This window comes from Neltuma alba, unplaced genomic scaffold (genome assembly GCF_004799145.2).
Source record: "Neltuma alba isolate B1F8T4 unplaced genomic scaffold, ASM479914v2 tig00010984_pilon, whole genome shotgun sequence".
NCBI lineage: Eukaryota > Viridiplantae > Streptophyta > Magnoliopsida > Fabales > Fabaceae > Neltuma > Neltuma alba.
This window is the reverse complement of record NW_021635745.1, coordinates 98852-117353: the sequence shown is the minus strand read 5'-3', so window position 1 is coordinate 117353 and position 18502 is coordinate 98852. Positions and strand designations below refer to the sequence as shown.

The 18502-nt window shown below is 33.0% G+C and overlaps 2 protein-coding genes across 3 annotated transcripts; one reads left to right on the top strand and one right to left on the bottom strand.

Annotated features, from left to right (window-relative positions):
- The first annotated feature begins 83 nt into the window (after positions 1-83).
- Positions 84-785, top strand: LOC114760522 (NDR1/HIN1-like protein 6). Its single transcript, XM_028949779.1, has one exon. The coding sequence runs from the start codon at positions 84-86 to the stop codon at positions 783-785; it is 702 nt and encodes a 233-aa protein (XP_028805612.1).
- Positions 786-1361: 576 nt separating this feature from the next.
- LOC114760526 (uncharacterized) lies at positions 1362-10017 on the bottom strand. 2 transcript variants are annotated; one of them, XM_028949783.1, is made up of 13 exons: positions 9747-10017; positions 8835-8885; positions 8100-8374; positions 7940-8014; positions 7797-7855; positions 7522-7657; positions 6521-6617; positions 6341-6407; positions 5517-5615; positions 4305-4394; positions 2619-2773; positions 2201-2302; positions 1362-2079 (listed from the first exon to the last, which is right to left on the bottom strand). In XM_028949783.1, the coding sequence occupies exons 3-13, from the start codon at positions 8350-8352 to the stop codon at positions 1929-1931; spliced, it is 1284 nt and encodes a 427-aa protein (XP_028805616.1). In that variant the 5' UTR covers positions 8353-8374; positions 8835-8885; positions 9747-10017; the 3' UTR covers positions 1362-1928. The 2 variants fall into 2 exon arrangements, with proteins under 2 accessions (XP_028805616.1, XP_028805615.1); XM_028949782.1 differs by having other exon boundaries at positions 8100-8371.
- Between the last annotated feature and the right edge of the window lie 8485 nt (positions 10018-18502).

The window sequence follows — 18502 nt, the reverse complement described above, 5'->3', positions numbered from 1 at the left end:
TAAGGTAGCAAAACCTTGCACCTCACTGCTTTGTCATCCCATAATCATATATACAATAGCTTGACACAGAAGAGCACTCATTCATGGCTTATCATCAGAAGACGATCCACACAGCAACTCCGGTGAGTGCAGAAGCGCCGCGGCCGCCAAAAGCACCACTGATGCCTCCAGTAATACAGTCCATACCACCACCAAAGAGAGGAGGAGGCTGCTTCTGCAAGTGCATTTGTTGGACCCTAAGCTTGCTTCTCATTCTCATCATCATCTTGGGAGCAACTTTAGGAGCCCTTTACCTTATTTTCAAGCCAAAGCTACCCAATTACTCAGTCGAAAGCCTAAGGATAGGTGATCTGAGGCTGAACTTGGACATGACCCTGGATGCAAAGTTTGATGTGAAGATCACAGCAAACAACCCCAACGAGAATATTGGAATTTACTATGAGAAAGGAGGAAGGCTAAGTGTATGGTTCACAAAAACTCAGCTTTGTGAAGGGTCACTGCCCATATTCTACCAAGGTCATCGGAACAGAACAGTGCTTGATGTGTCCTTGAGTGGGCAAGTGGAATCAGGAACCACATTAATGGCTGCCCTGCAACAGCAGCAACAGACAGGAAGAGTTCCATTGGATCTTAAGATACAGGCACCAGTAGCTATCAAACTTGGGAGCTTGAAGCTGAGGAAGGTCAGAATCTTGGGGAAATGCATGTTGGTGGTTGATAGCTTATCTGCTAATAGTCTCATAAGCATCAAAGCTAGCAACTGTAAATTCCGACTGAAACTTTAATTTTTCATAACCTGAGTTGTCGTATTCTTTATTTATATAGATTTTGCCCTTTAGTTGCAGTCTATTGGAATATATCCCTTGTTTTTATATTGAAACATTCTTTTTCTGAATGATATGTTAACATAGAAGCATTTCCTTGCCTTTATTTTGTTTTCTGTTTTTTTTTAATTACTATTAGCATTCATTTGATTTGAACTTCTTGTTTCGCCTCCCAGTGGATAGGATTATTAAGATCTCAAATTTTAATGAATCTACTAATACTTCTCTTCACGCCAATGATTTTCTTTCTATGTGAATGACACGACGCATTTGATCCTCTTGAAAGAGTGGAAGCAAAAAAGGAAGTTGTACAAGATTTATTATGCATTTATTATCGTTACTCAATAATATTCTTTTTTATTATATTTTTAGAATTTTGAAAATTGAGATCATAAATATTTCCAATTTCATCTCTTTTTTTTTTTTTTTTTCATTTCTTTCTATGGTTTGAAACATACCCTTAATTGAAGAGTATGAGACCTCATGATTGGATAATAGTAGGGGACGAAACTAAACTAACAATTAAAATGTTATAACTACTTTAAAATCTTGATCATGATATTAATTTTGGGTACAGAGCAAACTTTTCCATTGTTCAATAAGAAGAAAGAAGCAAGACAGTTAAGAGGGGAGCAAAACAAAACAGCAAGATAGAAAGGGAACAAGTTACAAGCGGATAGGATATGTGGGAATTTAAACGGGGGTAAGGGAAGGGAAAGGGAATTTTCAGTTATGGGAATTTGCAAATGAAATCATTCCTTCATTCCTGCTCAAGTCAACTTTCTTTCCACACAATCACTCGCACAAACTTGGATTTACCAAATTGAGCATTTGACCGGCTTTACTTTGAAATAAATACCAATAACATTATTTGGGTATTGGCAAGGAACCCTCTTTTCCCTGAACCAGACCATCAATATTATAGACACCACTCAAAGCTCTATTTTTTGGGCATTTTTCATATATTAAGGAGGGAGGAAAAAGGCACAAGGGAAAGAGAAGCCAAGAAACTCATTTTTCTATTGACAACGACTGAAAAATCACCCTCTTAAGCTTTAAGTTGGCAACCTCTGAATCTTTAAAATATGCAAATTTTTTGAGGTTTTATCTACTGTCACCCTTGAGATTGTTGGGGCCAGTTTGTCCCCCTTTTATGGTCTCCCCTTGCCAGGACGGATCCACCTGAGGAAGCTGATATTCATCTGGTTTCAAGGCCAATGCGAAGTCAGGCAATGTTGGTGCTGTCTCCATGATTCTGTAACGCAAATTGACAAGATACAATTATGATTAGGTCATCATGCTTCCATGCGTCAACCAAGCATGATAATGGAGTTGCATTAAACAACAATTTAGCAATGGAGCTTAGAAAATTTTACCTCTCATGAGAATATAGATCTCGGTTTATTCGAACCTTGCTTGAAGTATCCTTGGGAATTTTCTCGGAGAGATATTTCATGGTCCCCCAAACCGGCGGATTTCTGCACCAAGACTTCTAGTTAGGCGGGCTGTACAAAAAAGTGTATGACCTGCTAGTCTTATTACTATTATCTTCGTGAGATGCAAATTAATCAAGAGCAAGGTCATGTGAGAACCTAGATGAACTAAGCTCAGAACATAAAGAAAACAATGGCAAATGTGAATGATGCTTGCAGAATGCTTTTCTAAAATCCAGAGAGGACGGAATAACTAGAGATGCCACCAAATAATATGAAAAGACATGACTCATGATTTAACTGCTGGTTTAGGAAGTTTAGACTATGGGGGAGAGTGTTGTAGCGTTTGAACAGAAGAGACCTTGACAATGGAGGTGCTGCATTGAACATCTCACACAGCCTCTTACTTTCTTTGAAGTACTCATCTGCTGCTTGTAGAGCAGCTACAGCCATCCCATGAGACTTCTCCGTGTTTCCCTCGTCAAGGATCAAACCATGATAATAATATGCTGCTGCCTGGTGAAGAAAAACAAAATATGAACAACTTCACATCATTTATTTACGTTGAGTGCATCTTACATGCTCATTCTCAATTAATTTTCGGTTAGAAAATTAGCTAATTATGCCACCCCTCTGCACGTGGAGGTCTGGCAGATAAAGCTTTGATCACTAGATAATCTGTCCATCCGGACAAAAAATAGCTAATTTTTTGACATGATGGTTTCTAAGTATGAAATTTTCTTTTCCACCAAGACATTAACAGGTGACTGGATTGTTCAAACATAATTTTCTTGGCCAATTGGTGGTTTAAAAATTGAAGTTCGAGTGTGGTACAGGGGCATTGAAGGTAACCTGGACTAACAAAAAACAGCAAAAAGAAGACATTGAAATGATTTCCAAAGTTGAACAGTTTAAGTAACCAAATTGGAAGTTGAGAAGCCTAATCGTCCAAGCCCAAAAGTTGATGGCAATAATAAGCATTTTCCCAAAAACAATCAGAACAACAATTTTGTCTTTCACACATCACCGCTATTATGTGGATAATTTGCCTTATGTCCAAATTATCTTCAGTTTTGTCACAAGGAAAGAACACACTTATAAAAACAGAGAACCAAAATTATGGTCAGAGTCTTCAAGATATAAAAACCAATTAGTCTTTTAGTTGTACACATTAACAAAGCAGAAAGCCGCTGCCTACTTAATGAAAGCAAATATGCTGACATCAGCACCAAAAAAAAAACTGTATTAGCCCTCAACGGATAAAAAATTAGCATGTGAATTATGGCAACTTTCTTTCTTTCTTTTTTTTGGGGGGGGGGGGGTGTCCCAGAGAAGCCCTGAAAAGAACAGACAGGATACAAACCATGAAAACAAATATTTGTGCCGCTTTTTCATCAGACTTTAATATTCTGATAGATGAAAATATAATGTAATTATACCATAGACCTGGAAAACATATTCACTAATTTATTTACAAATATTTCATATCCAATAACCGTTGGACATTCATTATTTATTTATCATATAGACCCAGAATGTAATATATTGCTTCGCAAAAACAGTAACGACTAATGACTTGACTCAACACCCTATTCTGCCAGTTTATTAGCATCAACTTAAGAAAACATTTTATCGGATTTCAGCCACAGGACAGAAGTACATTTGTTGTGTACATAGGTACAACGAATCAAACATCATTTTGGCCACTTCTAAGTTCCAATAACTCAGTCTTCAAAATTTATATACTAGTTTCCCTAAACCTCGTGTCTTTATAGTTCGAGATGTAGACAACTATTCGATCCAATTTGTCATTTAAGCAGCACTTTTATCATTTACACTAGATTATCAATCAACCAGCAAATTTCTCCCTCTTTCTCTTATTACTCTGAACCCTGAAGACTCACATATTACTATACTGTACGACAGTATTAAAAAGAAAGAAGGAAATAACCCTAAAATCAAATCCATTTGACTGAACATAGCTCCAGTTCGCCAAGAAAAAGCGAAAAATGCAAACAACCCAAAAGTAAAATAAAAAAATGTATACCTTTGCTTCAACATACTTCCATTTCACAAACATACGATGCTTTTCACCCCAACCATTAGTTAAGGGAAGATTCATGATGTTATCTTGAGCCTGTACAATAAATAGAGCAAACAAGACAATGTATCCTGATTAAATGCATCTATTTTATAGTACTGGAGAACAAACACATATACAGCAATGTAGAATAAACAAATATTTGTATCAGAAGAAGAATGTTAAATAAGCAGAATCAAGGGGAAAAAGTTGGAAGGTCCCCTAAAAAAGGAAAAATGCAAAATTAAATAACTGAGGCACCAATTAATCAGTAACCCAAAATATAGTAAGCACCAATTTGAGAAATTTGGGTATTTATCACATAAAGAATCACTTTCCCAGTGACTCAAAATACTCAAAAGTAGGATGAGATTACTTTCAGGAAAACAGAAAATGCATCTACAGAAAAGAACTCAGGTAAAAGAACCTTATGCAATGCAAAGCCAGGGCAAAGTGATCAGGAAGACTGAATGAAACTGACGGCTTTTGAAGTGTTTAATAATTAATACAATTTTAAACAAATTTATACTACTCCTCTGGTCCTATATATAGGATCTAATTGTTAAGTTGATTTTGACCCTAAATATAAGACCTATTTCTCATATTCATTAATTTTTCCTAAATTACCCCTATGGATACTCCCTCAAGTAGAAGAAGGAAAGAGGATATTAAGAAAGATTATTATGAAGTTTTAGGAAAAACATGTCATATTTCTTATAATTAACTAACTTACCTGACTTCCTTAATCTAATCAAATTAGTTAAATAGGTCTTATATTAAAGATCGGAAGAGTATTTCTTAGGAAAAACATGTCATATTTCTTATAATTAACTAACTTACCTGACTTCTTTAATCTAATCAAATTAGTTAAATAGGTTTTATATTAAGGATCGGAAGAGTATAATAGAATTTGAAATTTTATATGCAAATAAAATCAGCCAATCCAGCAAATGAAAGCAAACAAAGGGATCCACAACAAGCTCTACAATAACAGTTCACATTAATTCACCCCAAAAAAAAAAGGTTCACACTAGATATACCGATCAGATTAAAGCACTAGTTTGAAAATTTTCAGTCCCATATACAAATCAAAACCCAAAAGGGAAAATGATTGATAGGTGCCTCAGATTGAACATAACTATGTAGTAAATGCTGTATATAAGCACTTGACATTCGTACCTGCTGCCAATACTTCACCATCTCACATGCAAGTCTGCGCTTAACAGCAAGAGTCGCTTTGGTACTATCAATTGCCATTCCAAGTTGGATATCAACACCCTAAACAGATTACAGAAGTAATGAACAAGTCTACACCCAACATTGATATACGGAGGATAGGGACTGATCAGGACTGGACTGAACTGTCCTACCCTACCTACGGGTTAAGACTGGGGAAAAGAAGGGAGGAGGAGGGAGGGGGCAATTTTATATACTCAGTATTCCCCATTATTCAGTATTCTGTTTGATATTGATAACATTTACAAAGGAAAAGTTTCCCGCGGATGGGTGAGTTACCTATATATAAAATCTCATGGTGCAAATAAACACAACTTTTAAAAGGGAGACACCGCACCTTGATCCAAATAGTTCATCAACAATAGCAAAAATAAAAATAAAAATAAATATGATATAATATCATTCATCATCTTGATAAAGTAACATATCAGCTACTTTTAAAAGCTCTATCAGATCTGGTAACAAAATTAATCCTCTGAAGAATAGTTTTCACTTTTCACTTTTCACTTTCATTTTCATTGAGAAATCACAAGTATATCGGACTCTGATGACGAAGTAAAAATTGCTTTCTGAGTTGAATGTTTTCGCACAAGTATAGTGATCCAATACCTCAGGACTTCCGAATCAAACAAAATGAACTGTGATAAGAGGACAACAATATTAGATTCACATTACTTTCATTCTACTAATGAGAGGGAGGGAAGGAGGGTTTGGTTCTTAATGCTCTAAATTGTCTGCAAAACATGTTCCAATTTGGTTCTTAATACCTGTCCTAATGCTTGGAGACAGAGTGCTCGAAGAACTCCTTCTGCAAGGTCTACTGGTAAGTTTCTCCTGAGATCAGAACCAAAAGTCAGAATATTAATAATAATCACAATAGTAAAGATGGCTGTTAAGATTACCAAAGTGTTGTGTGGCCAATTCGGCACAAATAAATTGGTACCAACCTGAGCTCTGCAGGCAATTGAGGAAGAACATGTTTGACAGCACAATCCAGATATCCAGCTGCCTTTAAGAAGATATCAACAGAAGCTCGTCTACTTTCTGCCAGCAAGAACCAAAAGTTAAATTTTCAATCTCAAACCAAGTGTTATGTTTACTTGTAATAGATAAAATGCATTACAAAAGAGAACATTAATCGTTAGCAGTATGTTCGAATAGAGAAGTAATTGAATCTCCATTTGCTCTATCAATATGAGCCAAGGAGTTTAGGAAGAGTTGTTGAACTTGAATCATTTTCTAATAGAATTTTTGTTTGTGTCTATTACCGGGGGTCTTGGTGCCAAAACTTCTCTGGATTGTTAAAGCAATAAAAAGATAGAGGAATGTGTTGACATGTACCAAAAAGTATACTGAATATCACAAATGTAAAAACTCAACTCTACATGATAGTAGTACAAGACAGTAAAAGTCAAAAAGAGGGTCCAGACTGTATGGAAGAAAAGATTATTCCATTATGAAGCTCAAAGGTTTAACAAAGGGGCAACTGGCATCTTTACTTTTGGACCAGGGAAGTACAAACAACCTCCTAAACTTATCACTAGTCAAGAAGATGGAGTTAAAAGCTCAGTGTACTCAGGGTATCTAGGTAGCAGTGGCTAATGATGAGAGAAATACAGTGACCGCCAAATGTGTTCAGCTACCATGAAAGATGCAGGAAGAGACATTCTTTGCTCATTTCTTTGCCATGGAATTGAGAGAATTTGGTTTAGTTTAGACATTCAATCGTGACCTACGCTCTGAAGATTCATAAAAGATTTACATGATCAGATGATAAAATTTTAAACTGAAAGGAAAGCCATATGAGATTTATGGGGATAAGCAGGCACATGATCCACTCACGGTGTCTTGATAACAAAATGTGTTCGGGTTGTTTGGTATCAAAGAGAGCTATAAAAACATACAAAAATGTGTTAACATGCACTGAAAATTTTGATGTATTTCCCACCTTCCGATACTTTCGGCTGATAACCATCAGAAGATGTTCTTGGAAGAAGCAATAAATTAGCCTGTGATAACAATAGTGTTGTCATCAAGTGCAAAACCGACAACACTTCATACCAAGCATTAGACATGGCTGTTTCCTGCAAAGTATCAATCACACAAACAGGGGGAGGAGGATTCAAAAATAATAGAAAAGATCAGCAATCTTAAGGGGAAAAAAACTTGACCCTCAAAAACAAACTATAAATTTCATTCATTTATCTATTAGTCCAGAATTACCTCTGCTTCATCCTCCTGATTAATCCAAACAAATTGTACTTTATATTGTAGGTGATTTCCTGCCAATGACCATCAGCAAAAATGATTAGGACTTGTCTTAGAAAGAGCATACATCAATACAAAAGGAGTAACTGAGGTTTTACCATCTTTAACTAATCCCAAAAGAACAGGGAGGTAGTCCTCAAGAGCCTGCTGAAGATCAGACAACGTTGAACCACCTGAAGGTAGAATCTTGTGATACATCAATAAATTTGAGCAACATATTTATCATGGAATGATTTCATTTCTTTTGTTAAAACTAACCATGTTGGGTGGCACTTTTTCTTTTTGTCCGCGTAATTGTAGGACCTTCTTGACCAGCCATTACAACTATACGAGTTCTGAGGGCAGATAGACGCTCAACTATATTCTTGGACAAAGAATCACCAAGTGACTGGGCAAAATCAACGGGTTTAGGAATTCTTAGACCAGGAACATAAACTGAAACCTCTCCAATACTCCCCGGCCTTCTTCTATTTCCACCAGCATCCTTTGGAGTTGACAGAAGGCAACCCATGTCCGAATGCTTACTGCACCTGCTGATACAATTAAAACAAAGTGAAACACCTCCAAGAACCTTCTGTTCCAGTATATACAATATTTTTATGGGTTAGTTTCTGGAATCTGAAAGCACAACCGTATGAACAGAGTACAGGGGATAGCGCCCTTATGAATACATTCCAGTGACAAAGATGATGCTTTATTTTATTAAAGTTCGAAGAGTGTAGGGAATTCTTGCAAGAAAGCTGAGTGGTGAACAGAAAGAAAGCCATAGACAAACTAAATGTCAACCAGCAAAGATGTGGCAGTAGGTTACTCACAAGCAACATTACAGATAATTGGTGCTAGAACTCTCCATACTATTTTAAAATATACACATATTTTAATCAGCAATTCGCATTAATAATTCTCTCTTCTGTGTCCACTTTTCTTTAAGTGGAAAGTTTCATAAAGCTAAACCTTGATTGAAGATAAGCACCAAAGATTAATCAAACTAACCTTGTCCCTCGCCCTTATGGCTGACTGGTCGGGTCAAAGTTCTAGTAAGCTCTGCGCAAAAAATTCACAAGTAGAGACTTGAGCTTGAGAAAGAAATACATCTAAAAGCAACTATATCACAAGGAAAGCATGAGACATGACAGGTGTTGTCTGTGTCAGAGTTTTATTGTGATTACAAGAGAAAAGGTATCAAAAGTTCCCACCAAGCTAAGAAAATCAAAAGGCTCGGGAAAGAATTCCCCGTGCACCCCATTACACTCGGAAACAAAAACCCGGTATCAATGGCGAGAAACATGATCTCAACGAAACCCAGAATGAGAACTTCCTCAAGGTAAAGTGGCTTCAAGTTAAAGTTTTTAGATCATAAATTTCAAGAAAGAAGATACAGCAAAGACCAAAAATTGTGAGTAAAGGATCGCTAAATAAATATAAACAAGCAACAATTGCAGAAACGCGAAGGAATATTTGCATTCTTTTATATTTTTCTCACAACTCATAGATGAAGCGATCCGTAGGTTGGAGGCTTTAAATCAATCCAACCAATAGACGCACGATAAATTGGAAACAGGGATGGACCAGCAAACCAACTCTAAGAAAAGAGGAAAATACTCCATTTAAGTGATAAAAAGTACAATACTTTGAATTTTCAGAACTGGGATTAAAAGCCACTTATAGAAAAGAAAATAAAATCCTTTTTCCCCGGAATTCGTACTATTACATAGCTTGAACAGGGTTAAGCTAATTTTCCAGCGTAATCCAGAAAAGGGCCCTCAAAAAACATGGCTTCCAAAGAACTTTCTACACTTCAATCATTCTCTCCCCTTTCTCTTCTGAGCCTCTAATTTCTCACTTCCCAAACAGAAAAGGCCGGCAAAAAGCCCATGCGAAGAAATTCATATTTATGAGTCTTACCATCAACAACGCAGTGGTAAGAATTCAGCAAGGTAGAGCAAGTCAATTGGAAGCACAAAACTGCAACCTAATTCGATTCAAAATCAGAGAAACCCAAGAAAGCTGAGAATTTGAGAGCAACCCACAAACACACTCGCCCAGCAGCTCAAGATTGAAAAAGCAAAATTCAAAAATGTGATTCTAATGCACTTCTTCACAGAGACGAACAAAGAGAGAGAAAGATAGAGGCACAAGAGTCTTCCGTAGAAACAAAAATGGAATTATATTTAATTATCAGAGAACATTATGATATTGCTCTGTCCTTATAGACACTCACCTCCAACACATCTGCTAGAAATGGTCTTAGCCTTGGGTCGCTTTATATCAATATGATAATGATAATTGCGTTTAAATGGCGCCCAATTCAACTCCTATCTCCCTCATTTTTATATTATTTTTCTCAAAAATCCCAATTAAATATTATTGATTTTCTTTATGTTTTTCCGCAGGTTCTTCTCTTTTGCCAATAATATTATTTCGTCATGCCCGTGAGTGCTTTATGATCACATTGCCTTCTAGCCCGCTTTGAAAAATAAATAACAAGCGCGCAAAAAATTTATTGCAAGTTGGTACTATTAAATAGTAATATTAAATCTGCAGAAATTCTAATTCTATGAGTTGAAGCCAAAGTAGTTGTTCATGAATCCATGGGCTGATCCACAGAAGATTATACGAACTTGTAGTGTGGCTGGGATTTGAAATGTCGTGTGTGAATATTTTGCTGGTGGAGAAAATTAATTAGAACATGAGATTCATGATGAAGATTTGCGTAAGAGTGACACATTCATTGAACTTATTCATATGATTGTTGAGATGTCAGGAATTTGTGAAATCATATGCAAAACTCTTTTTTTTCCTTTTTGTCTTGTCCCCCAAAAAACAAGCTGAGTTTCCTGGATGAGGGATAATCATAAAAATGATTGCATGCTTTTGCTCTATATATTTTTGAATTTTTGAACCTATCAAATTAAAATATTTGAGTTCTCAATCATTGGATAGACCTGTTTTTATTTATTTATCAAATTTATAAGATTTTTTTACACATTTCAAATTTATAAGATATAAACATCAATTTCTGCTAATAAAGCAAGTGGTCATTGATATGCATATAAAAAGAGAGATTTGGAAGTCATATAAATTGCTTCACTAATTTTTTTAATATTCAAAATGTTATTGATTTAATCGTTGTTCATAAAATTGAAATATTTTATTACAAGTGGAGTGCAATAAAGATTGTTTATTACTAAAATTTATAGTTTTTGTAATTGCCATTTATTAGTAATGCATTTGATTGATAATCATAACATTCTATAGTTGCTATAATTATAAATAATAGTATCATATATACGTATTTTAAGATATAAAGAAACACGAAAAAAAGGTTCTAATTTGGAACATTATTATGAGTTTCATGCTAACACGTGTTAAGGTCATATTCCAAAAAATCTACTAATTAGACAGGCATAATAATCCATGGTGCATAAAGAATGAGATAGCAATGATGTAGCAATAAGTAAGTAATTAAACCCAAATCATTATTAACTATCAATAACAATAGATTAATTAATTGAAGTAATTCCGCCCCCTTTTTTATTTTAAGTAAGATTTATTCGAGTGGGAATATTATTATAGAGAGAATTATTAAGCATTATGGAGTCACCTATACACACACACACACACACATATATATAATGTAATTCCTAAAAATGTGTGGGTATGATAACAAAAACAAAGGTAAATAAATACATTAATTCTTGAAGAGGATATATAACTGCATTATGTTGGTGACGTATTGCAATAAAATTAGTTAGGAGGTAGGAATTAGAAGAAAGATATAAATTTGAGTTTGAAGCAATTTTGAACTTGTGACAAGATATAGATAATTCATTCCGAGGCATTATGATTAGACCCACTAGTAAAATGGTGTGTGTGTGTGTATATTATATTAATCCTGTACATTATTTATATGAACAGTGTAAATATGCGTATGTGTCGTTCTGTAACGTGCCTTGATGAAATTGACCTCTTGCTTATAGCTATATATGCTACAGCCTTTCCTTCCTTAGCAATCCTACGATGCATGCCTATAATCCTTGTAGCTAGCTACCACTAGCGAAGCAATGTGTAACTTTTTTATATTTTATTTTATGCAATTTAAACACATATATGCAAACATATTGATGTCAGATTCAGACTTGAAATTAGGATAACTTATTGTTGATTAGGAGCAACTATGTTTTTTGACGCCAAAAGGAACTATGTATTAATATATATTTGAAAAGAAGATGATACTATTCACTAATTATTAATTTAAAAATTTAATCTTTTAGTCCTTATAATGATTTTGACTGACTTGTTATTTAAGACTTGAAGTCTAACTCAATACAACACAGTCCTATAATTTTAATGCGGTTGTAACTCAGTTTTTGAATTCTTACTTATTACAACTCAATCCTTTTAACTATTTAAAAGTTTAGATCTTATATTTTTAAAAAATAAAATTATATATTTGAAAAAGAAGTTTGTATAAATGAAATGATTTTTTAGTTACTTACATTAGAAGATGCATGTTGCCGATAGCATATGTTTTATACATATGCTATATTTTTTGCTAAAAAAGATCGCATATGTTTTATATCTCTATTTCTCGACATGGAATATTACTTCCAATATTTAGTATAAAATTAGTTAAAAGTTGAATTTAATTATAAATATAAGACCTCAACCTTTTTTCAAACAATTTTTATTTATTGCAATTGTACATATCAAGGAGTTTACAACAAAAGATAATTTTAATGCAAATAATTTAAGGGAGTATTTTAAAAAAATAACATATATTTTTAACAAATAATTAATTTAATTAGTTTTCTTAATTTACTAAAACTAATTAAGTATATTTTATATTAAATAAATGAAGCAGTAATATGAAAGCAATTTTAACCTTTTTTTTCCTATTTTTCCTAATATATCCAAATGTTCTGCCCTATTTTTGTCTTATAATTACCACACTTTTTAACCCTTACATGACGGTATTGTGTTATAGCCAGGCTTGTAGCAAAATAAGGTACGAGACTAATGGTAATTAATCAATTTAAATAATTCAGTGTTTTGATTTAATATGTCAGTAAATGTCCTATTGGATGTAATAGGATTAAGGGTGCCGACTCTTTCGATATTTTATCCTTAAAAGATATATTAATCTTGAATGATTCAAGATTGCGGGATTAAATCATCACTATCTCAGCTCAAAAAAAAAAAATCATCACTATCGCATAAAGTACAAAAATTTTCAGACATTTAGCAAAATTTGACTGTGAGTAAAAAAAATATTTGGATAGAAACCAAACCATAGTCTTAAAAATATTTTTATCATATGCAAAGTAAATATACAGAAAAATTTATCTCGTTTTAAAAAAATACTTTTTAAAAATATTTTTATATATTTCCAAATACCCCCTGCAACCAGTTTATGTATATATAATTTTGCAAAATTTTTAAATTATATGTTCCGTATACATATATATATTAAAAAAAATCTAGGCGAACCCAATCAGCTACTAGTATACGTCAAAGAGATTGAAGAGATGAATTGACGGATTGATAGCAGACCATTGATTGGGATGGGGAAATAGGACACTTGTCGTTGCCAGCTTTAAGCCTCTAACCTTCGATCCTTTTTATCAATAAAATGGTTTCACAGTTTTTTAATAGACAAAAAATAATAACTTAAAATGATAAATTATAAAATTATTTGAAGAATCTGATGAGGACAAAATTCATGTCATGTAAACATTGAGTTAAATTTTTTATTCTATAATATTTCATAATAAATTTTAAATGCACTAATAATTCTTTAGTTTAAAGTAACCAACAAACCGTTTGATTGAAATGGTAAACAGTCTCATTCATGTAAGTAGGAAAATACAAGTTTGAATTTCAAAAAGCATAATTATTACTCCTCCGGTCCTTAATATAGGACTCAATTATTAAGTTGGTTTTGGTTTTAAATATAAGACCCACTTATCATATTTATCAATTTTCTCTAAATTATCCTTATGAATACTCCCTCAACTATAATCAAGTAGAAGATGGAGAGTGGGTATTAAGAAAGATGATTATGGTATTTTAGGAAAAATGTGTTACTTTTTTCATAATTAACTAACTTACCTAACTTCCTTAATATAATCAAATTAGTTAAATGGGTCCTATATTAAGAACCGGATGAGTAAAAGGATTTTACCTTTAATCTTAACACTCTCAACCTAATAAAAATTAGTTTTGAATTCGAAGTGATGATATAAAAAAATGAGTTTACACAAATAAAATACTCCTATTTAATTTTCTTGGTTTAAATTTTCAAATTTCAATGTGTCAATGTTCGTGATTCTTCCTCCTCTGCACATTAAAAAAATACAACCACACCGAAAGCCCGACAGAATGTGTTCATCAAATAAATAGGCCGCAATAAATTTTCTTGTTGCGATGATAGATTGATAGTGCTCCAATAATTGTTGTTCCCTCTATAATTATGCATTTCGGGGCTTCCATGGCATCAGAATTCTCAATGCTTTAAATGCACGGCCATACTATAGTATAATCCTAATTCTAATATTGTTAGAAAACATTTTTATTGTAGTTATAATTATATAATAATCAATCATATGGCTTAGGTGTAATTTGCATTCATTTGCGTGAAGTGATTATTTGGCTTGATAATATTTGTACGTAGCATGTACTTATGTTTGAATTTCATTGACAGCAAAAATTGTTGATAGCAAAAAAACAAAAAAAAAAATCTTTTAGATCAAACTTAAAATCGATTTACATAAGGCTGGTTTAAAAAGTAACATATTTTTTTTAAACCGGTTGCACAATCAGTCTTAAAAACTACTCTCTCTCTCTGTTTTTTTTTAAAACGGAGTGTTTCATCAATCGGTCTAAAAAGTGGATATTTTATATAAAAAAAATTTGTCCTGCGCGCCTTATATAATCACGTCAATCAATTAAATAATATTTAGGTTAAAAATAAAGAAAATGGACTTTTTGAGTTTGTAATATAAATATAAATTTATATATGAATATAATTATCAAAAATAAAAAATATATATTTTTAGTAAAAACATGAATTATTTGTTGAAATAAAAAATAATCTAAAACTTTTCTAGTGATTACAATATTGAGAAAAATTTACACAGGGGAAAATAGGAGTAAGGAATTTTTCACAAAGACATTACATAATTTGAAGTTGCTGACTTTATTTAGGTATATTTTTTCCCATGCAACGCAGAAGAGATAATGCTTTAAAATTTATTTTCAATTGCACTAATTTTTTTTAATAACAAATCTTTTATAAAACGTGTGAAGAAGTAAAAGAATTTATTAAAAAAGACACAGGAAGCCTAATAAAGTTTAATGTGTTCACACAGACATACACATATGTATATATTAGAAAATGACCATCTGTATGTTGCTTTTAAGGTAGAAGCTATAACTTTTCTTAAAAAGCGAAAAAGAACTTCGTTTTTTTAAATGCAAATCCAAAGCGATATACATACATAGATACAAGTTGCTGGCCAATTAAATTGCAGTAAATACTTATTTTCTTATAATTCTTAGGAAAAATGGCAAAAAAAACATCAAAATAGAAAAATTATAAATAAAGACCCATGACAACAATAGTATAAGTTTTGATAACAATTTTTGTAAACCGGTCCCTGTGTGCAATTTTTCTATTTTGATAGTTTTTTTTTGTTATTTTTCCTAATTCTTACTTTTGAAAAATCTGCATATAGTGCTGTAGAGAGAATCCTTGTGTGTTTATAATACTACAATGTGTGGATGGGAGATCAAGCATATGCAATATGTGTGTGTGTGTGTGTGTGTAGTGGGCACGTATAAAAAAGGTTAAATTAATCATTAATTAATCAGAGTGCTCAAGAAAAAACTCGTATGTATGTTGAGAAAAGGAAAGAGAAAGTGATTTGGCAATGAAGGCCGAGGCAACGTAGAAAAGTCTATATATATGTATGTATGTACACGTATATATGTATTTGTATTTGTATGTATACATGTGTATGAATGTATATTAGAGGAAAATGATTATAAAGGAGCACTTTAGGATGAGGGAGACAAATGAAGGAAGGGTCATAGTCGAAGGATGAAAGGGACATGAAAGAATGTCAAAACCCTAGCAAGTTACACATGAGATGATGAGATACATACTTCTCTCCTCTCTCTCTCTATATATGTGTGTGTGTGTTGTGTGTGTGTGTGTGTGTATATATATATATGGAGCTGTCGTTGGCATTCCAAAGTGCTTGATGCTTACTTTTCCTAGCTATATTATCACACACGGCCCTTCTTCCTCCCACACACCACATGTTCCTCTCTCTGCCTTTCTCTCAAAATATCCTGTCAACTTTATTATCCACACATTTTTTATATATATATCTAATATAACCAAAATAATAGTACGCTGTGTATAATATTTGTCTCATGATAAACATTTTGACGGGGGGTCAAGCTCATGAACGGGTGAACGTAAAGTTTCCGTTGAATTACAACATCTTGTTTTTATTTGTGTGTGGTCTTTATTATTCAAGATTCGTTGTCTGAAATATAAATTTTTTTTGACTAAACTCATTTTGCTTTGGCATTTTCTAATTAACTAAGCAACATTCTTTAATTGATAAGATTTTATTTATAGAAATTGTGAAATTTTAAAAATATTAACTAATTTTAACGCATTTTGTCAATTTATATATAGAGTTTTCGTTTTATAGCTTGGTCATTGTAATGAGGACAGGAAGGAATATTATTTTAGACACTAAAACCATTCTTTGCTAACTGTAAAGATTAGGGCATGCTTGTTTTGAATCTCAGCAAAAGTGATTTTCAAATTATTTAAAAGTTCATCAGCTTAAATCTTTAAACGATAAAGGACATATAAATGATCACCTTTTTAAAAAGTAATTACTGTTAAAAATTTATAAACTGAAAAGAATATTCTTTTAAGTTGATTATTAAGAAAAGCTTAAACGATCATTTTAAGAACAAACAAATCCAGTATGTTTAGCTTAATTAAAACCACCTTGTTTTCTAACTTAAACAAACAAGCTCTAATCCATCTATCTTAGGGCACGAATGGTAAGCAATAAATCCCTTCAAATTAATTATGTTAGAAGGACCACCTTGAAAAAAATACATAAATATGATAGACAAAATAGATTGGGGTCTTATATTTTGGATTAAAATAAAAGTCAAACAAGATCTTATATTAAGGACCGGAAGTAGTATGTGTGTGTGATAGTAATGAAATCCCAGCTACGATCAATTTTGTAACAAGTTTTATTTTGAAATAATTTTCTTCATTACCAAATAAAAAAAGAATTCATTTCATGCCTGCGGAAGGATACACAAATAATTTTTTTTAAATGTAGATCAGATCAATACCTCCAAATCATTTTGAACTTGAGAGTTGGGATTAGTCTTTATGGGAACGAGAGTGTGAACTTGTGTTCACCTCCTTACAAGAAAGAAAACGCTTACCATTTCAATTAACAACTTGTTAGTCATACACAAAGTTGATTTGATTAGGAAATAAGTGTGAAAAGAATTGATATAATCAGTAAAACTTATATGTACATATTAAAATCTCTCAAATTATATTAAAATTAAAATACATTGAATTTGAGGGAGCGCTCACATATATATAAATTGATATCATTGTGAGTCCTCATATTTTAATTAAATTTTGGTTTTATTCTTTATAGTTTTAAATAGTTGACTTTGGTCCCTATATTCTAAACTCAAACCAAATCTTTATAAAATTATAAGGACCAAAACTAATAATTTGAAATTACAAGTATAAGGATCAGAACCAAATTCAATAACAATAATATTACATAGACATATATAGTTATGATTAATTAGCTTGTGGTTGAATCCAAGTGAGGAGAAAATATTCGGTGAGCGGGAATCAGATATTATTTTTTGGTGGCCACGGAGACAATATCGGGTGGGGATATGCTGGCAATATAACAATAAGCGCCAAGTCGTTACTTTTTCGATCTATTATTATTATTACTACAAAAAAAAATAAAAAAATATTTTAAAATTGAGTTTTGGTGGGTATTGATTATGTGGAGGGGATGATTGGGGTTGATTACGATGGAACAGTAACACAACGAAACAGGTAACATGATTTGCAACGGAGACAGCTTACAGGCTACAGCGTCCGGGGGCGTTGCTGGCTCGAGCAGGGACCAGATTGACTAATCCCACCGTCCAAGGATCCTTCTACGTCCACGTGCCCTCGCCACGTGTCCTCGCTGAAACGCCTGCTCGCCCTCCCGGGAGGACGGTGACGCCCCACATCTCATCACCACCTAATTTTGCTTTTTTCTTTTTTTATTTATACTTTTTCTTCCCATCAGTTTCGTTCAAAATTATTTAATTTTGTCTTTTTTTGGCTGTTTTATAAGCACAAAATATCCTTGCATGCCTATCCTATCCTTCCATGTGCCTAGCCCATCCAAAACTGGAATCTAATAATGATAATGATGGTACGGCTGTGGTGGGCTGAAATAAGGGACTTTTAGCTTCAAATGCTTGTCATTTTGGAGTGATAATCATTAGATTTCAATACTTAAAAATGTACGAGAACTTTTTTTTTTTCCCTCCTGCGAGCACTGAAATTATTTTTTAAAGTTGGCTGA